A 23,434-nucleotide genomic window follows, 5' to 3' on the forward strand; every position below is an offset into this window, starting at 1 on the left:
TAATGTGGACAAATGCAAAGTAACGCACATTGGGAAGAATAACCCTAATCACAGTTACCGGATGCTAGGGTCCACCTTGGGGGTTAGCGCCCAAGAAAAGGATCTGGGTGTCATCGTAGACAATACGATGAAACCTTCCTCTCAATATGCAGCTCCTGTATCGCTCCATGGTGCAACCTCATCTGGAGTATTGAGTTCAGTTCTGGTCTCCTTATCTCACGAAAGATATAGTGGCACTGGAAAAGGCTCAAAGAAGAAAAACTAAAATGATAAAGGGGATGGAACTCCTCTCGTATGAGGAAAGACTACAAAGATTAGGGCTCTTCAGCTTGGAAAAGAGATGGCTGAGAGGAGACATGATTGAAGCCTACAAAATCTTGCGTGAAGTAGAACGGGTACAAGTGGATCGATTTTTCACTCCGTTAAAAATTGCAAAGACTAGGAGACACTCGAAGTTAGATAAATACTTTTAAAACCAATAGAAGGAAATTTTTTTCACTCAGAGAATAGTTAAGCTCTGGAACGCGTTGCCAGATGTTGTGGTAAGAGCGGTTTTAAGAAAGTTTGGGCAATTTCCTGGAGGAAAAGTCCATAGTCTGTTATTGAGAAAGCCATGGGGGAAGCCACTGCTTGCCCTGGTTTGGTAACATGGAATATTGTTGCTCCTTAGGTTTGGGGCAGGTACTAGGGACTTGTATTGGCCACTGTGAGAACGGGCTACTGGGCTTGATGGACCATTGGTCTGACTCAGTAAGGCTATATAATAAATCTTACAATCCCTTTTCTTTTCATATTCCTTGGTTGTGTGGAGTTATTTGGGAACCCTGCCAGGTACGGTGACACTTGCACCAACTTAACCAAGGGGTCCACAGTAGTAAATGGACAAGCAAGAAAATTGATGTATTAGGCCTGGGTTCAAGCCATGGAAGGGCAGTTGGCAGCACTACAGTCCTCCCGGGCCCTCTAGCCAGTGAAGTTTATCATAAAGTCCGAACAAGCACTTTTTCCCCATGCTTAATGTTCAGAACTATGTTTCCCGTGGTCCAGCGGAGGGAGGTTGGGCTAGAGGGTGCGGCCAGAGGCTGTGTTGTCCCGTGGTGCCTTGCGGTTGTGGCGCGCGCGGAGCTACTGGGCGCGCGGCCATCTTGTCTCTGTCTATTACAGTAATCGTACTGCAGTCCGGCTAACGGGGGTTCCGAGTCAGGTTCGAGAATCACCGTCGGTCCCAGTGCCCCCCTGCGCCGAAGCGAGGAAGATGGCCGCCAGCATGGCCAGCCCTGGCTGCCCGTCCCGCGCCTCCGCTGGGACTCCGCTTTCCCCGACTCGCATCTCCCGCCTGCAGGAGAAGGAGGAGCTGCGGCATCTCAATGACCGCCTCGCCGTCTACATCGACCGCGTGCGGTCTTTAGAGCTGGAGAATGACCGGCTCATGGTGAAGGTGTCCGAAAAGGAGGAGGTGACCACGCGCGAGGTGAGTAGGGTAGAGGTGTGCTCTGCCTCCCCTTAGCACTGCCTTATGAGATTACTCTGTCATCTTTAGTGCTGCCCTACAATGTAATTAAAAATGAAGGTGAATTATGTTACTTATAGCGCTGCCCTCAACCTACCCCATAATGTCCTTGTGTGAGACTTAACTCCTGAAGCCCTAGAACTGAGGTCTTCGAAGCCAGACAGCGCGCCTGGGACTGAACAAAGAGACCAGTGACAGGAGAGGGGCGGGAGAAGCAACCCTGGAGAGTTCTGACAGCAAAATAGTCAAGATACAAATTGTCTAGACCAATTGCTCTTTTAATTCTGTCACCCTAGTAAAAAGACTAACTTGGATATTCTGTGTTTTTATTTAGCGTCGCTTGTGGTGTGGGCTCTAAAGCTATTGTACTAAGGGAGCAAAATGTTTTTGTTTTTGATGGTGCATGCTCTTCTTAGAGTGTGCACTGTATATAAAGAGGGCAGACTTTTCTTAGAATACATGCTCTTTTCTGACTAGTTATTAAATCATGAACAGAAGAAGGTGAATGGCATGCCAAACATTTACACAGGTAAATTATAGAATACTTACATTTGTTCTACATGTAGGCACATGCTGTTGACATGGCATAAATGGGTATGCCCAAATGTTAGCTTGTACACACTAACTTACATATTCTATAACAGAATCTGGTTGCCCATATTGTAGAATTTGAATTCTGGATACTGCATTTTAGTGCTTAGGTTTTGGCACACTTTTTATATAATTGATCCCAAAGCGTGAACTCCTTTGCAGTGTTTCTTCATTTTCTTGGCAGTATTCATTCTGGAACAAAAAGAAAATAGAAAAAAAACTAAACATTTTTGGGTTGCCCATCCCTATTCTTTACCTTTTGGCAACAATAGTACTGCTGTCACTCTGGTATCTAACAAAGTACAGTAATTGGATTGCATTCTGATATGATATTTGTCATAAAGCATATGAAAGCAAGCTTAAATATCTAGATATTTATAGTAAGAAAGGCAGGAGAAGGGAGATATAGTTGAGGGATTTTAATCCCTCTAAGGCAGGGGTGTCAAAGTCCCTCCTTGAGGGCCGCAATCCAGTCGGGTTTTCAGGATTTCCCCTAATGAATATGCATGAGATCTATTAGCATACAATGAAAGCAGTGTATGCAAATACATCTCATGCATATTCATTAGGGGAATCCTGAAAACCCGACTGGATTGCGGCCCTCGAGGAGGGACTTTAACACCCCTGCTCTAAGGTATGAATGCATAATAAGAATGGGCTTTGTCAATGAAAATAAAGCATTGGAACAAGGGTTCATAGGAGTAAAGCAAAAGGGGGTGAGGGGATTTGGATTTTAGTTCATGCCATTTCAGCAGAAACTGAAGACAAGTTACATTCAAGTACTATAGGACTTTCCCTGTCCCCTGAAGAGGTAACATTCATAAGGCAATGGAGGGTTAAGTGACTTATTCATAGTTACCCAGTAACAACAGTGGAATTTGAATCTTGCACTATCCAGCATAATAATCTAATAAAATATTTCTTTATGGAAATGGTAGCTGGGAGATCCATGAAACAGCCTTCTAACAGAGATGGTGGAGACAAGGACAATATTAGAATTCAAGAAAGCATGAGACAAGCATGCAGGATATCTGATGAACAGGAAAGGATTGTAAAGCTCAGTAGTTGGAAAGCCGGTATAGGCTATATAGTCTTTATCTGCCCTCATTTTTCTACTTGAAAGTGCTCCAGGGTCTAGTGGGGTATTAGCTGGCTATCAATATTGCACTATTCTATCAGTAGGATTTTCTTGACTCTACTGGGCTGATGCATGCTCGAGTGAAAATATTATTATCCCTTCAGATTGAATACTCCTTCTTTGCTTTCTGTCTCTTCGAAAGGCCTTGGCATGCTAGAATGTAAATGGTGAACTAACTATAACAATGTTATGTCAGTATTTTTTAGCGTTTGTTGTGAGGAACATTTACGTTACCACTTTATTTCAGCAGTTTATCTGACAAGTTACTACTACACAAGGAAATGAGTAAAGTTCTGTCATAGCTTTCAGTCCTGTTGTTTCATATTGACACATACCAATTATCTGCTGGGATGCAATGGTGGGGAAAGAAATTAGAAGATTGTGGTGACTATCAGTGCCAGATCTGGGAAATAGCCTCTTAAATTTATCAATTTCTATGTGAAAGATATGCAACCCAATACCACATCCCTTCTCATTCCATACCAACTTTTACTTATTTGGAGGAAGAAAACATACTTTTGTCATTATTTTAGCATGAATTTTCTGACTTATCTTGGGTCAATATTGTTTTGTTTTTGTCTTACCGAGCCTTACTAAGATCCTTCAACACAATGTTAAGGTTCCATGATGGAAAAGGTTACCTTAGCAGAGGATGCGGCCTGAACTCCCTCTTCAATAATCTAGCTATATCTGGATGAGAAGTCAAAGAACTCTTTTCCAGTTTGGCTCTGAAACACGAGAAGCCAGCTTCAAAGCAGTTTTTGTAGTTTATGGGCTTTTGAGGAATCAGTGTTCAAAGCTACTGCTATACCTATAAGTCCCCTAACTCGTTTTTCAGCTGTGCTATATGGATAATGCCAGAGTGGAATGAGAGCATTTCATCTTGCTGTATGGCTAGTGATAATTTTCAGTTATTGTCTTTAGCTAAATGGTTAGATTTAGGGAAGCAAAATGGTTCAACTATTTGGATAGTGGCTGATTTTTATTTTATTTTTTTTTGGTAACCCACTGTTTGCATGTACAGTAAAACCTTGGTTTGCGAGCATAATTCGTTCCAGAAGCATGCTTGTAATCCAAAGCACTCGTATATCAAAGCAAATTTCCCCATAGGAAATAATGGAAACTCAGATGATTCGTTCCACAACCCAAAAATTTTAATACAAAATACTATACGTACTTGTATTGCAAGACTTTGCTCATTTAGAACAATTACTACACTCTGTTATGATGTGACGCGTGTATATTGTATGTACTTGTATTGCAAGACTCACTCATTTAGAACAGTGTCGGAGAGAAGAACCATTGGCTCAGTTGTGATGCGTGTATACTGTATGTACTCGTATTGCAAGATTTTGCTTGTTTAGAACAGTCACTACACTTGCAGTGTCAGAGAGCGAAGAACCAATGGCTCAGTTGTGATGCGTGTATACTGTATGTACTCGTATTGCAAGATTTTGCTTGTTTAGAACAGTCACTACACTTGCAGTGTCAGAGAGCGAAGAACCAATGGCTCAGTTGTGATGTGTGTATTGCAAGACATTGCTTGTATATCAAGTTAAAATTTAATAAAATGTTTTGCTTGTCTTGCAAAATACTTGCAATCCAAGGTTTTACTGTACTAAATATTGTGTTGTTCCAACTTAGATTACAGGCAGAAATCAGAACACTGGTTGGTGAAAAGCAGAATTCTAGTAGTCTTGTTGTCCTTACAGAAAATTGGGTTATAGTATAGTTCTATATATTCATAAAAAGATAATACACTTGAAGCCATTAGCTATGTGTTCCTGAAAGCTCAACATGTTCCAAATCCAGTATTGTAATTCATTCTGTGATACCTGGAGATAGGAATGAAAAAATATTTAGAACACCTGAATACGAGCCAAGACATTTAGCAGCCAGAGAAATGCCTTTCTTTCTTTTTTTTTTTAATACATTTTTTTTCTTTTGATGTTTGACTCATTTTGCTCTTATTTTCTTTCTCTTTCCTGTCGCAAAAGTTTTCCTCTCCTTGACTGCCTTTCTTCTTCTCAAACATCTTTTTTGTGTGTGGCCTGGCAGGATTCAGGTGCAAATTTTTAGAAATCCTTTTCTTCAAGGTTTCTTTTTCACTAGAGTATAAACCTTTATTAAAAATTAGTCTCTCAGAGATTGAGAGCGAGACCAGAAGGCTTTGACCATGCGCAAATGCTCAAAGCCAGTCCAGCCCAGACCAGAAGAAGGAGGATCTCCGTTGCACCGCCCAGCCCAGGCCGCGCCAGAAGAGGGAGGATCTTCGGGCAGCGGCACTGGTACCAAATCGGGTAAAGGAAGTGTTATTGACTGCTCGGGGCGGGGGGAGGTAGGATCGCGGTGGAGAGGGGGGGGCAATGCGAGTGGGGAAGAGGGCTGGAGAGGCGCTGGCTGATTGCCTACAGGACGTGCCTCTCACTGCAAGAGGCATGTCCTGTAGGCATGTACCTCTCCTTATCCCAGGACAAGCAGGCATGATATTCTCACATGTGGGTGACGTCATCTATGGAGCCCCGATGCGGAAGCATTTTCAAGCAAACTTGATTGAAGATTTAAGTTTGCTCTGCTGCTCCACGCATGCGTGCCTTCCTGCTCCACTAGGGGGTGCATCCCCTCGTGGTCTCCAGTTCAAAATTTTCCGCGAGCCTAGAAGACGTGTTTTTCAGGCTCTGCCCCAACTGCCTTCTAGCACCGCGATTTTTTCTTGTTTTTTCACGATTAAGTCGCTGTGCGCGAATTCCTTACCTTTTTACTTGATTCCTGCTTCGTTTTCAACGACCCGGAGGCTTCCGGGTCCCCGTGGCCGCGTGGCTAATCGAGCCGCGGCTACTTTCGATTTAATGTCCCGGCCTTTGACCGGCTTTAAAAAGTGCACCCGGTGCGAGCGGCTTCTTTCTCTCACAGATCCGCATCGCCGGTGCATCCTTTGTCTGGGGGCGGCTCATCCAACCGACTCCTGCCCCCAGTGCGCTATTTTCCAAAACCGGGCCCTCCGCCGAAGAAAAGCCCGCATGGCGGATCTCTTCACCCCGGACCAACCCTCCACCTCGGCCTCGAGGTCGGCCCTGGCCTCGGCCCCGGCCTTGACCTCGGCCCCGGAAACCTCGGCATCGCCTCGAGACTCGACCCCGAAGCCCTCGGGACAACAGAAAACCTCGGCTCCGGGTAAGTCCCCTCTTCCCTCTTCAGGTTCTGTAACAGCGAAGAAGCCAGCCTCGGGGACAACGGCGACGCATGGCGGAAGCCCCATGCTTACAGCCCCGTCTAAGCCCTCCAAGCCTTCGGGCCGTGCCTCCACCACACGGGAATACTCTGATACGAGGTCGCCCCCGGTGGAGCGCACCGAGGCAGTGGACATGCCTTCGATGCTGTCCGTGCCCGTCTTCCAGGACCTACTCCGAGCGATGATCACGTCGGAGCTGTCCGCTGCAATGGCCCAGTTTCAATCGGCCTCGACCTCGAATGTGCCAGACCAGCCTGAGCCTCATACCGAACAACCTCGAGGAAAGGTGCGCAACCCTCGCCGCATCCCATCCTCCTCGGACTCCTCGCCGAGACGCCCGAGACATTCCCCCTCTGCGGATCGCCGAGGGGCAAAATGTCGGGCTAGAACGACAGAAACCTCGAACCGCCGTACCTCCAAGAAGGCCCGAGGTTCACCAACCCTACGAGGCCGTTCTCCCACACCTCGTACAGGACCACTAAGGGTGGTTGAGTTATCACTCTCCAACCCGCGCATCCTCCGAACTCCCCCTCGGACGCAGACATGGGCCACGCATTGGACTTAGACCTCCAGTCCGACTCCAGATACTCTAAGGAGTACCTGGCGGAGCTGGATATGCCATCACTGCCCAGAGAGTCCCTTCGCTTACCACCTAACCCGGTACTCCAACAGGCCTTCTTCAGGAACCTGGAGACCCCCTACATGGTCACGGCCGTACCCTCCAAAATGGAGGCCAAGTACCGCACAGTACCTTACCCGGGATTCGAGCAACCACAGCTCTCCCACCAATCGCTGCTAGTGGAATCCTCCTTGAAAAAGGCTCACCCGTCCCGGGTCTCAGCAGCGGTCCCCCCAGGCCGAGAAGGCCGAACCCTGGACAAGTTCGGCAGGAGACTATACCAAAACGCAATGATGGCCTCTAGGGTGCAAAGCTACACTTTCACCTTCACATCATACCTCAAACACCTCATTGGACTATTGAGAGCCTTTGAGACTGACCTACTGGCCTCCCGGCAGGTAACGTTCGGCCTACTCTTAGAGTCCCTCTCCAACCTGCGCCTTCATCTATTCCACGCAGCCTACGATGGCTTCGAACTCTCCTCCAGAGAAGCAGCCTTCGCTATCGCCATGTGCCGACTAGCTTGGCTGCGCCTGGTCGACATGGACCCCAACTTACAGGACCGGTTGGCTAACCTCCCCTGCGTGGGAAAGGAATTGTTCGATGACACTATTGAGGCGGCGACAAAACGCCTCTCCGAACATGAACGCTCGTTTGCCGCCCTTGTCCGGCAAAAGCCCAAACCGCCAGCGCCCAGGCCATACAGGACCCCTCCGCGCCGCTACCCACAAAAGTCCACCCCTGCTTTCTCGCGGCCCCCACCCAGACGTCCGCAAGCCCATCACAGGGCCATGCCCAAGTCTCAACCGCCCGCGACCACCAAACCATCCCCGTCCTTTTGACGGGACACGCGGAAGGGGGCGGGCCCCCTCCGCCATAGTCCCAGGCCGCCTTCCCATCGGAGGTCGACTCAAAGCCTTTTACCCTCGCTGGGAACAACTCACGTCGGACACATGGGTCCTTGGCGTGATCTCATCAGGGTACTCTCTCAACTTTCGGGCCATTCCCCCGGACAATCCCCCAAGGAATTGCCCTCCCAACCGGACTCAGCTACCTCTACTCCTCTCCGAAGCTCGAGACCTGCTTCGCCTGAGAGCAGTGGAGAAGGTCCCCCCCGACCAACAGGGGAAGGGCTTCTACTCCCGTTACTTCCTGGTACCGAAAAAAACGGGAGACCTACGCCCAATACTAGACTTGAGACGCCTCAACAAATTCCTGGTACGGGAAAAGTTTTGGATGCTCTCACTACCAACACTCTACCCCCTGATCGACGAGGGCGACTGGCTCTGCTCCCTCGATCTCAAGGAGGCGTACACACATGTCCCAGTGCACCCCGCTCACCGCAAGTTTTTGCGTTTCCAAGTAGGGGACTGGCACCTACAATACCGAGTCCTCCCCTTCGGACTAGCATCATCACCTCGGGTCTTCACCAAGTGCCTCGTGGTGGTAGCAGCAACCTTACGCTCCCAGGGCCTCCAGGTATTCCCCTACCTGGACGACTGGCTAATCAAAGCCCCGTCCAAAGAAGGGGTTATCTCAGCGACCCAACAGACTATTACCTACCTACAAAGTCTGGGGTTCGAAATAAACTTCCCAAAATCTCAACTACGCCCCTCGCAGTCCCTACAGTTCATCGGGGCCACGCTGGACACGGTTCGCCTCCGTTCCTTCCTCCCCCCTCCGCGCCTGGAGGCATTAGTAAGTCTGAGCCGAAGGATCTCTCGGCTGACCTCGGTATCAGCCCGACAGATGATGACCCTCCTGGGCCACATGGCCTCCACCGTCCATGTCACACCCTTCGCCCGCCTCCATCTGAGAATCCCTCAATGGACCATGGCGTCTCAATGGCGTCAAGACCGGGACCCGATCGACCACTCCGTGACAGTGACTCCTTCATTGCAACGATCGCTCCGCTGGTGGGCCGACTCTTCAAATCTTTCCAAAGGTTTGCTCTTCCTCACCCCACCCCACAGCAAGGTACTCACCACGGACTCGTCGGAGTACGCTTGGGGAGCCCATCTGGACGGCCTACGCACCCAAGGAATGTGGTCAGCACAAGACCGCCGCTGCCACATCAACGTGCTAGAACTTCGGGCCATCTACCTCGCAGCTGTAGCCTTCCAACATCTGCTCCGCGACCGAGTGGTTCTCATCCGAACCGACAATCAAGTAGCGATGTACTACGTAAACAAACAAGGGGGCACAGGGTCTTGGCCCCTTTGTCGGGAAGCCCTGGGCCTCTGGAAATGGGCAATCTCCAACAACACCTTCCTTCGGGCGGTGTACATACAGGGAGAACAAAACTGCCTGGCGGACAGACTCAGCCGCCTCCTCCAGCCACACGAGTGGTCACTACACTCTCAGGCCCTACGAGGAGTGTTCGAACGGTGGGGGACGCCTCAAATAGACCTGTTCGCGTCCCCTCACAATCACAAGCTGCCTCTCTTCTGCTCCCGGATATACTCCCCGGACCGGCTCGAGGCCGACGCCTTCCTCCTCGATTGGGAGGGAAGGTTCCTGTACGCGTTCCCGCCGTTTCCTCTGATACTGCGGACGCTTGTCCACCTGAAAACAGTACAAGCCACCCTGATCCTGATTGCCCCTCGCTGGCCACGCCAGCCGTGGTTTTCCCTTCTACTTCAACTCAGTGTCAGAGATCCACTGCCTCTGCCTCTGTTTCCCTCTCTACTGTCACAGGGTCAGGGTTCACTGTTACATCCCAATCTTCAATCTCTTCATCTGAATGCTTGGTTTCTCTCCCCCTGACTGCTCTCCCCGTGTCTCAATCAGTCAAGGAGATATTGGAGGCCTCTAGAAAAACCTCGACGAGAACCTGCTACTCCCAAAAGTGGACCAGATTCTCAACCTGGTGCTCCTCCCACAGCCAGGATCCGGTGTCGGTCCCCGTCCCCCTGGTCCTTGACTATCTACTTCAACTATCTCATTCCGGCCTAAAGACCAACTCCATTCGAGTACACCTCAGTGCGATTGCGGCCTTTCATCAGCCCCTGGAAGGGAAAGCCCTCTCGCTCCATCCCTTAGTCACTCGCTTCATGAAGGGCCTGCTGAACGTCCACCCCCCTCTCAAACCTCCCCCGGTGGTTTGGGACCTTAACGTGGTTCTGGCTCAACTAATGAAACCTCCATTTGAGCCCCTAGACAAATGCCATCCAAAATTCCTCACTTGGAAGGTAAATTTCCTACTTGCGCTCACGTCCGCACGGCGGGTTAGTGAGCTACAAGCTCTGGTAGCGGACCCACCCTTCACGGTATTCCATCACGACAAGGTGGTACTCCGCACCCATCCAAAGTTCCTACCTAAAGTAGTGTCTGATTTCCATCTCAATCAGTCCATTGTCTTACCTGTGTTTTTTCCCAAGCCCCACTCTCATCCCGGAGAAGTGGCGCTCCACACTCTTGACTGCAAAAGAGCGTTGGCCTTTTACCTCCAACGCACTCAGCCACACCGGAAAGTCCCACAACTGTTTTTGTCCTTCGACCCAAACCGGTTAGGTCACCCAGTTTCCAAACGCACCTTGTCCAACTGGTTGGCCGATTGCATCTCCTTTTGCTACGCTCAGGCTGGTCTCGCGCTGCATGGTCGAGTAACGGGACACAAAGTCCGAGCGATGGCAGCCTCCGTAGCCTTCCTCAGGTCAACACCTATTGAGGAAATCTGCAAGGCTGCCACATGGTCTTCGGTTCATACCTTCACCTCCCACTACTGTCTGGACTCCCTGTCCAGAAGCGATGGCCGGTTCGGCCAATCGGTGTTGCGAAATCTATTTGCTTAAATTGCCAACTTCCCTCCATCCCTCTTCAGTAAGCTTGGAGGTCACCCACATGTGAGAATATCATGCCTGCTTGTCCTGGGATAAAGCACAGTTACTTACCGTAACAGGTGTTATCCAGGGACAGCAGGCATATATTCTCACAACCCACCTACCTCCCCGAGGTTGGCTTCTTGGCTAGTTAAGTGAACTGGAGACCACGAGGGGATGCACCCCCTAGTGGAGCAGGAAGGCACGCATGCGTGGAGCAGCAGAGCAAACTTAAATCTTCAATCAAGTTTGCTTGAAAATGCTTCCGCATCGGGGCTCCGTAGATGACGTCACCCACATGTGAGAATATATGCCTGCTGTCCCTGGATAACACCTGTTACGGTAAGTAACTGTGCTTTCTCCCCAGTGTGCCGTGGCACACGGTTTGAGATACATTGGTGTAACAGAATGGGAAACCACTGTTATCTTGAATGATTGTCATGAGAGGTGTTTGAGCACTATCAAAGGCAGAATGGGAAACCACTGTTATCTTGAATGATTGTCATGAGAGGTGTTTGAGCACTATCAAAGGTGAACTCTTAAGTTCTGTCTAAGAGATAGTGATAAAGAGCCAGATGTACTAAAGAGTATCCCCCAACACACTTGGTTCTCTATCTAGGGAAAATATTTATTAAAATTTTGATAAATGGGCAATTCAGTCATTTTTTGATCCTGTTGATGTAATTAATATGCACATACACTGTTCTGTATAAATGGGTTAGGAATACAGACGGTTAGTGAAATGAATTAATGAATGAGTTAACTTTCTGAGAAAATAATGACCATAAGACGTTGCGTGATTCCAGAATCAGAAGGCTGGCCACATTTTTCTAAAAGTATTTGAAAATTGCTTCCACTTAATTCATTTTTTAAATGTGTGAAATGTATTCATTCATGCCTGCTTTTTTTTTTATTAAAAAAATTTATTTTTATCCACCCTGCTTACACCCTATTCTTTTTATTGAGATGTTTTAATATAGTGTTCCTCAACACACAGTACATGTACCTTTAGGGGTATGCGAGCCACTTATTGGGGGTACACGCACTTGCTGCTGAGGATCCCATGCCCTCCTTATTGCTTGTCTGCCCGCCCCCTCTGCCAAAGCTGCTGCCACTGTCGGTGATCTCATGCCCTCCTTTCAAATGGGCTGTTCTTCCTTTCTTCAGCGGCACTTGTTGCAAGGACAAGTCAGCAGCTCTTTCTGGCTAAACCGGAAACCTTCTCTCTGACTTCAGGGTTGACATCAGAGAAACATAGAAACATGATGGCAGATAAAGGCCAAATGGCCCATCTAGTCTGCCCATCTGCAGTAACCATTATCTTTTTTTCTCTCCGAGAGATCCCACGTGCCTATCCCAGGCCCTTTTGATTTCAGACACAGTCTCTGTCTCCACCACCTCTTCTGGGAGACTGTTCCACGTATCTACCACCCTTTCTGAAAATAAGTATTTCTTTAGATTACTCCGGAGCCTATCACCTCTTAATTTTATCCTATGCAAAGTTTCCTTTCAAATGACAGAGACTCGACTCATGTACATTTACATTACATAGGTATTTAAACGTCTCTATCATATCTCCCCTCTCCCGCCTTTCCTCCAAAGTATACAGATTGAGATTTTTAAGTCTGTCCCCATACGCCTTATGATGAAGAAGACGACATACCTTTTTAGTAGCCTTCCTCTGGACCAACTCCATCCTTTTTATATCTTTTTGAAAGTGTGGCCTCCAGAATTGTACACAATATTCTAAATGAAGTCTCACCAAAGTCTTATACAGGGGCATCAATACAGGGGAATGCTTGTGGGTCAGCCACGTGCAGCGCATGAACCACGGCCTGTGCGTCCCTACAACAAGTGCCGCTGAAGGCAGTAGGAGCAGCCCAGCTGGACGGCCTTGAAGGAAGCGAGTTCATCTTGAGCAAGTAAGGGGGAGAGGGGACATGATCTGGGACAAAGGGAGAAAGGAATGGGGGGAAGGAGCACATTGGGACATGGGAGGGGCATGATTTTGGGACACAGACTGGAAGGCAGGGAGGAGGCACGAACTCGGGACACAGAAGGAAGGCAGACAAAGAGGCAAAAACTCATAGTAACAATTTTTTTTTTTTAGATAAGTCAGAAGCAGAAAACCTGTGAGGGAACCTGTGGAACCATTGGGTGATCAAGGAGCAAAAGGGATGCTTGGGGAGGATAAGGCCATAGCGGAGAGACTGAATAAATTCTTTGCTTCGGTTTTTATATATCTACCTGAACTGGAAATGATTTTCAGTGGTGATGCGAAGGAATTGAAAGAACTCTCCGTGAATCTGAAAGATGTACTAAGCCAAGTTGACAAATTAAAAAGTGATAAATCAGCTGGACTGGATGGTATACATCTCAGGGTACTAAAATAACTGAAACATGAAAATGCTGACCTGCTGCTGTTAGTGATCTGTAACCTGTTGCTAAAAATGTCTGTAGTAACTGAAGATCGGAGAGTGGCCAGTGTTACACCGGTTTTTAAATAAGGTTCCAGGGGAGATCCGGGAAATTACAGACCTGTAAGCCTGCTTTCAGTGCTGGGCAAAATTGTTGAACATGTAGACAAACATGAATTAATGGGACAGAGTCAGCATGGGTTCAGCCAAGGTAGATCTTGGCTCACCAGTTTGATGTACTTCTTTGAAACATAGTAAAGCCCCAAATGATCTATCCAGTCTGCCTAACCATACACGCTCTATAAATTAATAATTTAATTTAAATAACAACCAGGACGCGGGAAGTCATCATGCCATTGTATCGAGCGATGGTGCGTCCACATCTGGAATACTGCGTTCAGTATTGGTCGCCGCACCTCAAGAAGGACATGGCGGTACTTGAGAGAGTCCAAAGGTCTGACCCGGCGGAGGCACTGCTTATGTTCTTATGGCCCTTTTTCTTAGATATTTCTGGGCCAGAAGCACAGAGCTCTGCCCGGTAGTGTGCTTAAGTTCTATCTACTGGAATCTTCGTCAAAGCTCACTCAAGCCCATATAAACCATCCCAGCTATCAAAGCCTTCCCCAGCCCGTCCTCAACTGAATGTTCATATAAGGGACACAGACCGTACAAGTCTGTGCAGTACTGACCTTAGTTCTTCAATATATACCCATTATTTTCTGATTAGAGATTCTCTGTGTTCATCCCATGCTTGTTTGAATTGTGTCACCATTTTCCTCTCCACCACTTCCCTAAGGTGTGAAGAAATAAAGGTGAGCTGGTTGATAATATTGACAAAGTTCCTCATGAGAGGCTCCTGAGAAAATTAAAGAGTCATGGGATAGGAGACAAAGTTTAGTTGTGGATTAGGAATTGGTCATCGAATAGAAAGCAGAGGGTAGGGTTTAATGGCCATTTTTCTAAGTGGAGGAGGGTAAATAGTGGAGTGCCACAGGGATCTGTACTGGGACCGGTGCTATTTTAACTTATTTATAAATGAACTTGAAATTGGAATGATGAGTGAGGTGATTAAATTTGCAGATGACACTAAACTGTTCAAAGTTGTTAAATGCATGCAGACTGAAAAATTGCAGGCAGTCCATAGGAAATTGGAAGACTGGGTATTTAATTGGCCGATTAAATTTAATGTGGACAAATGTAAAGTGATGCACATTAGGAAATAATAACCCAAATCATAGTTACCAGATGCTAGGGTCCACCTTGGGGGTTAGCTCCCAAGAAAAGGATCTGGGTGTCATTGTAGGACATAAGCTGAAACCTTTCGCCTAAGTGCAACTGCAGCCAAAAAAGCAAACAAGATGGTAGGAATTATTTAAAAAGGGATAGTTAAAAAGACTACGGTAAATGTTATAATGCCTCTGTATCGTTCCATGGTGCGACCTCACCTGGAGTATTGCGTTCAATTCTGGTCGCCATATCGCAAGAAAGGTATAGTGGAACTAGAAAAGGTTCAAAGAAGAGTAGACAAGATGATAAAGGGGATGGAACTCCTCTCATATAAGGAAAGACTGAAGGTTAAGCTGAGGGAGATATGATTGAAGTCTACAAATTCCTGAGTGGAGTAGAATGGCTACAAGCAGATTGATTTTTTTAATCCATCAAAACTTATAAAGACTAGGGGATACTCTATGAAGTTACAGGGAAATACTTTTAAAACCAATAAGAGGAAATATTTTTCACTCAGAGAATAGTTAAGCTCTGGAGCGGTTAACGTATCTGGTTTTAAGAGAGGTTTAGACAATTTCCTGGGGGAAATGTCCATAGTCTGTTATTGAGACAGACATGGGGGAAGCCATTGCTTGCCCTGGATTGGTAGCATGAAATGTTGCTACTATTTGGGATTTTGCCAGGTACTAGTGAATACATTGGCAACTGTGATGATGAGCTATTGGGCTTGATGGACCATTGGTCTGACCCAGTAAGGCTATTATGTTCTTATGACTTCAGAAGGGTCTGCCGGTCAGATTGCTGAAAGTGCAGATAGCAGGCCTTTCCCGTTTCCATGAGGGAGGAGGGTCTGGTGATTTAACTCTTTAATTGGCTGATGGTAAAAATGGCTACTTTACGTAACTTGATGTTGGACGAGAGCAACAGTGCCAAGTAACAGGCATTTGGAGATGCAGATCTCCCATAAGAACCATAGAAACACATGTTGCTTCTGAGCAACAATGCCAAATAAAGGGTTAAAGGGGCTCTTCAGTTGTGCCCTCCGGTGTGTCTCCCATTCCCGTCCTGGAATCTTAACAAAGACCGTATGGGAAGGTCTCGGTAGCGCTCTGTGAGAGCCCTTACAAGAGGCTTCCCTTCTGGATCTTACAATCGAGATGGTGTTTCTGGTGGCATTTACATCAGCAAGATGGGTCTCCAAGTTATAAGCTCTGTCCGTAGGGAGATCCATTCCTTGAGATTACGGAAGCAAGGCTTTCCTTACGCACAGTTCTCTCCTTCTTACTGAAAGTAGTCTATGCCTGTCACGTAAATCAGGAAGTTCGTTTGTCTGCTTTTCACCTTATGGCGTCTAAGAAAAAGGATAAACATTGTATATGTTATGCGAGTGCTTCTCCGGTACCTCGACGTTGCCAATGAGTTTCGCTAATTGGGTCACCTTTTTACTTCTGACCAGTCATGATAAGAAAGGGAGGAGGCCAGTGTTTTAAGGCCCCGATGTCCAGATGGATTAAAATGGCCATTTAAAGTGCACTTCACCAGAGAAGTTACTACCTCATGGATGGAGACTCTGGTGGTTTTGCCTGAGGAAATCTGTAGAGTAGCTACATGGTCTACCTTTCACCAGGTTCTACTTTGAGCCACCAGGCCATTTTTACCCCTAGCTTCTAATGGGTATAGTAGCTTCTGTGGCTTCTGGGTGTGAAAGCGCTATGAGCTGTATTTACACCCCCTTCCAGAGGGTGATTGCTCATTTCCATATTCTCCTCTGCAGTCCTCCTCAGTCCTTTGATTGCTAGGTTAAACGAGGGTTAAAATCTGAGTGTGTTTAAATATCACAAATTCTGACGCTACGCATTCAGGCATGCAAAATGAAGCAATTTTATAAAATCATTTACTAAAGTTAATAGGCTACTTTTTATTTTTGTAGTATTAAATGATTTTCTGTTGTACACATGTATCTCATAAGAATTGCTGCTGCTGAGTCAGACCAATGGTCCATCCTGCCCAGCAGTCCGCTCACGCGGCATCCCAAGGTCAAGACCAGTGCTCCAAATGAGTCCAGTCTCACCAGTTTAGCATGAACTTGTCCAACTTTGTCTTGAAATTCTGGAGAGTGTTTTCCCCTATAACAGACTCCGGAAGAGTGTTCCAGTTTTCTACCACTCTCTGGGTGAAGAAGAATTTCCTTACGTTTGTAAGGAATCTATCCCCTTTCAACTTTAGAGAGTGTCCTCTCGTTCTCCCTACCTTGGAGAGGGTGAACAGTCTGTCTTTCTCTACTAAGTCTATTATCTTCAGTATTTTGAATGTTTCGATCATGTCCCCTTGCAGTCTCCTCTTTTCAAGGGAGCAGAGGCCCAGCTTCTCCAATCTCTCACTAAACGGCAACTCCTCCGTCCCTTTAACCATTTTAGTTGATCTTCTCTGGACCCTTTCGAGTAGTACCGTATCCTTCATGTACGGCGACCAGTGCTATATGCAGTACTCCAGGTGATACATTAATTAGCAGCATTCAGGTGATCTATTTTGAAAGCAGATTTGGTGGGCCTGCCCTAGGCTCAGTCCCTGGATCCAGATTCATTATCCAGAAAATCTTTTATTACCAAAATATTGGTTGACTTTATAATAGGGTCTGGGATCGATAGCATGGAATGTTGCTACTATTTGGATTTCTGCCAGGTACTTGTGACCTGGATTGGCCACTGTAGAAACAGGATACTGGGCTAGATGAAGCATTGGTCTGACCCAGTATGGCTGTTCTTTTATGAGGAAACTCCAGTTAACCGGAGTAGGGGGGGAATCATTGGGCAGAACAACCTCTGCCCTAGTCATTCTAAATACACTATGATTTATGGTTCATAGTCATTCGCGCGCGAGACTTCAGCGCGCCACCGTGCCACCTAAAAAGTGACTTTTAAAGAGCACCGACGCGGGGTGTGAGTGGGGCCCCCCCCCCCGTTTACTTCATACTCTTCACGCTGCCGGGAAGGGGGGGGTTGTGTTGGAACCCTCCATTATAGAGTAACCTAACTTTTTTCTAATTTTTTTAGGAAAAAGTTAAATTTTCTCTATAATGTGGGGGGTTGCACCCCCCCAACGGCAGCACGAACAGTCTGAAGTAAATTGGGGGGGGTCTCTCCCATGCCCCCTATCGGAGCTCTTTAAAAGTCACTTTTTAGGTGGCGCGCTGGTGTCTTGCGCTGAAGTCTCGCGCGCTTTTATCCCGTCGCCATGCTTTATTATAACCTGAAAACATTATTTCCAGAAATTGTGGTAGTTTTTATTCATTGTTTCAAATCTACTGCTCTTTATTAATTCCAGGTGACCGGGATCAAGACCTTGTATGAGGCTGAGCTGGCGGATGCTCGCAGGGTCCTGGATGAGACTGCCAGAGAGAGAGCCAAGCTGCAAATCGAGCTTGGGAAATATAGAGCTGACCTTGATGAGGTTAATAAGAAGTAAGGAGGCTTTTTACTTACCATGCTTTTTGGGTTTTAGAGACTTCTCATGCACATTAAGTATGGCCATGCTGAAGGGTTTTGTTAGCATATAGCAGTGGCCTTCAACCTTTTTCATATACAGGGCTGCAGTGTGAATAAGAGAAAGCTCTGAGGGCCACCAAAAGATTTCAAGCTTATACATACTATTTGTTTTGTAAATGACCTTGACCTGCTTGTTCATACTGAGCTTTTAAACATAAAAAAATTAATACTAATATTGATTCTACAACACTTCAAGGATATATTTTAAAAACTCTATTTTGGATTGTCAACAATAGCAAATTTGATAAACAAGACACACCTAAGTAACTATTCAGTGGGCAAGATTGAAATTAATGTATTTACATTATTTGAAGAGCATTTCAGCCAACTGTGTGAGGTCCTCAGTGGAGGACTTAGGAGCTGCGCATTGGAGACCACCAGTATCTAGACTTCTATTTAAAAAAATCTGCCGTAGGCTAGCTAACACAAGAAACTTTTACTGTCAGTTTTTCAGACTTTTGACAAACTAACTATTAGTGAAATATACAGAGGCTCTTTTTTTTTTTCAAAGCACTTTGTAAGTCTATATGCTTTGAAAATGAGCGCCAAAATCTGTTTTATATAGAGGTAGAAATAGTTCACTACTTTGGTATATTGCAGACTTGCAGAGCTTGATCTTGGCATTGGAAAGATAGACCCATTATTTGTGATGTGTTTACCCGACAATAAATTTACTGACAGTTGACAACCCTGACCATACTGACAGTTGACAACCCTGACCATCCTTAGCCCTACTAAGTGAAAAAATATTTCCTGAAAATTGTAGACAGTACCTCAGCAGGCGTATGTCTAGAAATTAGTATAAAAATACATAGCTTCATGAAGTCTCTAATATATCTAGTTTATACAATTTATTTTATTTAAATGCTTGGTAAAAAGAATTGCCTAGTACTGGAGATATTTTAAATAGCTTAATGATGTAAGAGTAACAGAACACTTTGAGGACGAAAAGGGGTGTGTTTTATGTCATGATAGTTTATGGCTGAAGGGGGAAAGTTTCTTTAAGAGCAAAGAAATTGACCCTGGAGAATCCACAGAGAAAATGTCCAAGAGAAACCAAAGAAACACTGTGGAGAGATGATGTTCCTGATATGTACTTTATTAAAAAATCAACATAGCAATCCACATAAAAACCTTTAGAACCTGGTTTTCTTGGTTATATAATTTGTATGTTAAATTTCAGCTCCGTCTCTGATAGTGGACTAACTATATTGTGTAATCAAAATTTACCTTGAATTATTTGAATTTAGTGATATTTTGTTTTTCATGATATTTTTTCTTGTGTTTTGATTGTGATTGTCAAAATTATAAAATTAATAAATAAAGAATTTAAAAAAACAAACAAACCCCACTTTAGAACCCAGTCCTCTGGGAGCTGTGAAAGAGTGTATCTAAGAATGATAAATCTTATGTGGGAAAATGTTTCAGCAAGAAATAGTGTGTATGCTCTCTCTTGAAGAGATGAACTTGATCAAAAAATAGTGAGTGAAATATGAATATAAATATAAAAGAAAGATGCAAAAAAGGATTACTATACAGGAAGGAGTACGAGGAAATACATACCCTGCTAGTCCTGGGGTGGAAGATATGTGGAAAAGCTAAACAATCCAAAAGTACTACAATTCAAAATTAAAATAGTTTGATGAACTCATAAAACACGCATATACCTTCCTTACATAAAAAATCAGTTAAGATGCACAAATATACAGTCATATACCAGAAAAAAGAGCAGAATGTAAGACTTGTATGTTAAAGCTCATATATAAAAACTCATATATTAGAAGAAAAATGAGCAGAATGTAAGACTCGTATATTAAAATATCCTCACAATGCATAATACCACAAAAAAGAGAACATATATAAAAAGAAAGAAGTAAATAAGAAAGATAACATTAAATCAGAGTGTGACTACTGCCTGTGACAAGGAATAAGGATAACACCCAAGCTAGGTATGATATGAAAAAAAGCTTAACATGCCATACATTATAGAAATGGTGAAATTAAAAAATGAAGATAAAATGAAATTGATCATATGTGAAACATGCCTACACTTTCAACATCAACTGGACCAAAAACAACAAAAAAACTATAACAAAACTCAATAAAGTAACATACACCTCACGCAAACACATCGAACCCTCCATATTCTGGTCTAAAATAGATTAAACTATTCTAGAAAACAACCCCAAGGACTTCATCTTATATTGGGAAAGACTTTGCTCCAACACCCTTGATGATTTAGCCCCACTGCAAACCAAATCCAGACCCAGCAGGAGATCAGATAAATGGTTCGACTCCGAAGTGCTACAACTCAAAAGACAATGTAGACGACTAGAGAGAAAATGGAGAAAATCGAACTCGGATCATACAAAATCCGCCTGGAAAAAATTCAACAAACAATACAAATCACAATTAAAGGACAAGAGAAAAGCACACTACACCAACCTAATAGGCACTGAAGCCCAAGACACCAAAAAACTATTCCAAATTCTAAAAACCCTAACCGACACCAAACCCTGCCTTACCACTAACAATACTACCCCCCCAGCCACTCTATTAGCAGAACACTTCCAAAATAAAATTACCAATGCAAGAGCTACCCTCAATGACATCTCTACCCATCCTAACGAATTCACAATTCTCCCCATAGATAGAGATTCTACTGCAGCAGATAGAATATGGTCTCAATTCCCCAACATACAATGGCCTGAATTCAACAAATACTACAAAAAATACAGCCATGTATCCTGTGACCTCAACAACTGTCCACCATATCTCTTAAAAACATCCAGCACAAAATTCCGCGCTCTTCTTTTAAACTGGATACAAATCTCGCTAATAAATGGCCACTACCCTACCAACCTCAGCGAAATCATCATCACCCCGATCCTCAAAAACCCCAAAGGACCGATAGACCAAACAGCCAACTACAGACCCATTGCCTCTATTCCACTCTACGTCAAAATAATAGAAGGACTGGTTGCTAAATTCCTCTCCAATTACCTAGAAAACCATAACATACTCCATCCCACACAATCCATCTTCAGAAACAACTTCAGCACGGAAACACTACTAGGATCTCTCTTGGACACAGCCAGACAACATCTCAGCACAGGGAAAAAAAAATGATGCTCATACAACTAGATCTTACCGCTGCATTCGACTTGGTGGACCATAACATTCTATTACAAATCCTGGATACAATAGGTATCACAGATAAAGTATACACATGGTTTGAAGGATTCCTTAAATCAAGAACCTATAGAGTAAAATCAGACAAACAAAAATCTGAACCTTGGTCAAACCCCTGCGTAGTTCCCCAAGGATCCCCTCTATCCCCGATTCTCTTCAATCTCTATACAGCCTCCCTCAGCTCTCACCTGGACAAACAAGGCATAACCTCCTACAGCTATGCCGATGACATTACCATTCTCATACCCTTCGATCAACCTGAACTCTCCATGATGAACACAACCAAACACTAAAATCAATAGCAACCTGGATGAAAGATCACAAACTGAAATTGAACCCAGATAAAACGAAATTCATCCTCCTAGAAAACAACAAAATACCAACCATAACCAACAATGAAATCAACGTAATCAACTACCCCATACAAACCACCCTAAAACTGCTAGGAATAACTATCGACAGATGCTGCACCATGCAACCGCAAATCAATAAAACAATACAAAAGTCATTCTTTGTCATGAGAAACTTAAGACAAGTTCGGAAATTCTTCGAGAAAACTCAATTCCAGCTCATAGTTTAGTCCTTAATACTAGGCCTACTTGACTACTGTAATATCCTCTACCTCCCATGCCCTACAACCATAAGAAAACAACTACAAACTATCCAAAACACAGCACTAAGACTCATCTACTCATTAAAGAAACATGATCACATTACAGAAGCATATCTCCAGTCGCACTGGCTTCCGATCCCAGCAAGAATACAATTTAAATTCTACTGCCTACTATTTAAGACTTTATACAGAGACAGTCCAAACTACCTGAATAACCGCCTCATCCACAACACCGCAACCAGACATAGGAAAACTCACACCCTATTTTCATACCCCCCAATTAAGGAGGTCAAACGGAAAAAACTATATGATGGCCTCCTGGCCACTCAAGCAGCCAAACTAGACAACCAAATCGCCAATCTACTGACGGCATCCCTCGACTACAAGACTTTTAGAAAAGAAATAAAGACCATACTCTTCAAGAAAACTCTGAAAAAAGAAATAATACCGCAAGTCTCAAACTCCACCTCTCACTAAAGCCAACTACCCCAAACAAAGAATCTTACCCATTTCTTACTCCTTTTGAAAATGACCAATTTTTTTTTTTTGTAAGTTCTTGTTGTAATACATCTTGGATAATTCTTTTGTAATCCGCCTTGAACTGCAAGGTAATGGCGGAATAGAAATCCCTAATGTAATGTAATGTAAAATAAGGTGGCCAAAGACGCCATGAGGCAAGAGATAAGGATTGCACCCAACCTTAATAATGATGTGATTAAAAGCTTAACGTACCATACATAATTTTAAAAAATGGTAAAAATGAAAATAAATTTAAACATATATTAAAATCACGTGACCAGAGACGTCATGCAAAGAGTATGCGGTCTATTGACAGGGATGAACTAACTCATGCATAGATACTGAACTAGGAAAACTAAAAAGGGAACAGACCCTGTGTGAGAGGGACTTGGTGGCCTGCATATACATAAGTCTAAGATGGCTGTAAAAGGAAAAAATAAATTAACAAACAGTGCTCAGTGGCCAACTATCAAAAATACTGAGCTAAAGATGTGCACGGAGCTAAAAAGATCAGCCATTCCTCAGAAACTCTATGTGAAAGGAACTTAGCAGCCAATGTATGTGTAAACTTAGGAGGTCCTGAACAAAGTAAACAGAAACATAAACAAAAAACTTGCCTAATCCACAAAAGCTTTGTATCAAAAATACTAAGCTGAAAAACTTGCACGAGCTAAGATACACCGCTAAAAAACAGTATAGGGGGCTGGAGAAACTAACCTCAATACCGAAAGATTGTTGATTTTTTTAATAAAGTCCATATCAGGAAAGTTTCTTTAACATTAGTAACAAAAAAAATACCCAACCCTGGAATCAATTTACTGTAAAAAAAAGAAAAAAAATTCAGGGGATAAAGCCTGTACCACATAAAGATGGCTATCTAAGAACATAGCTCTTCTGATCCAATAAAAATATAGATGTCAAACAACTATAGTAGCATTCCTAACTCAGCATTTTAGTATTCTGTCACTGCAGCGCTGTGTCAGGGGACCAACAGTGCAAAATAGATGCAG

At 44.6% G+C, this 23,434-nt stretch overlaps 1 protein-coding gene across 1 annotated transcript in view; it reads left to right on the forward strand.

The window, feature by feature from the left end:
* Positions 1–1,053: 1,053 nt before the first annotated feature.
* LMNB2 (lamin B2) overlaps positions 1,054–23,434 on the forward strand; it is an 85,608-nt gene continuing 63,227 nt past the window's right edge. The window contains exons 1-2 of the mRNA XM_033956593.1: positions 1,054–1,471; positions 17,880–18,016. Coding sequence (XP_033812484.1) covers positions 1,256–1,471; positions 17,880–18,016 — 353 coding nt within the window. The 5' untranslated portion in view covers positions 1,054–1,255. The remainder of the gene's footprint in view (positions 1,472–17,879; positions 18,017–23,434) is intronic.

This window comes from Geotrypetes seraphini, chromosome 8 (assembly GCF_902459505.1).
Source record: "Geotrypetes seraphini chromosome 8, aGeoSer1.1, whole genome shotgun sequence".
Lineage (NCBI taxonomy): Eukaryota > Metazoa > Chordata > Amphibia > Gymnophiona > Dermophiidae > Geotrypetes > Geotrypetes seraphini.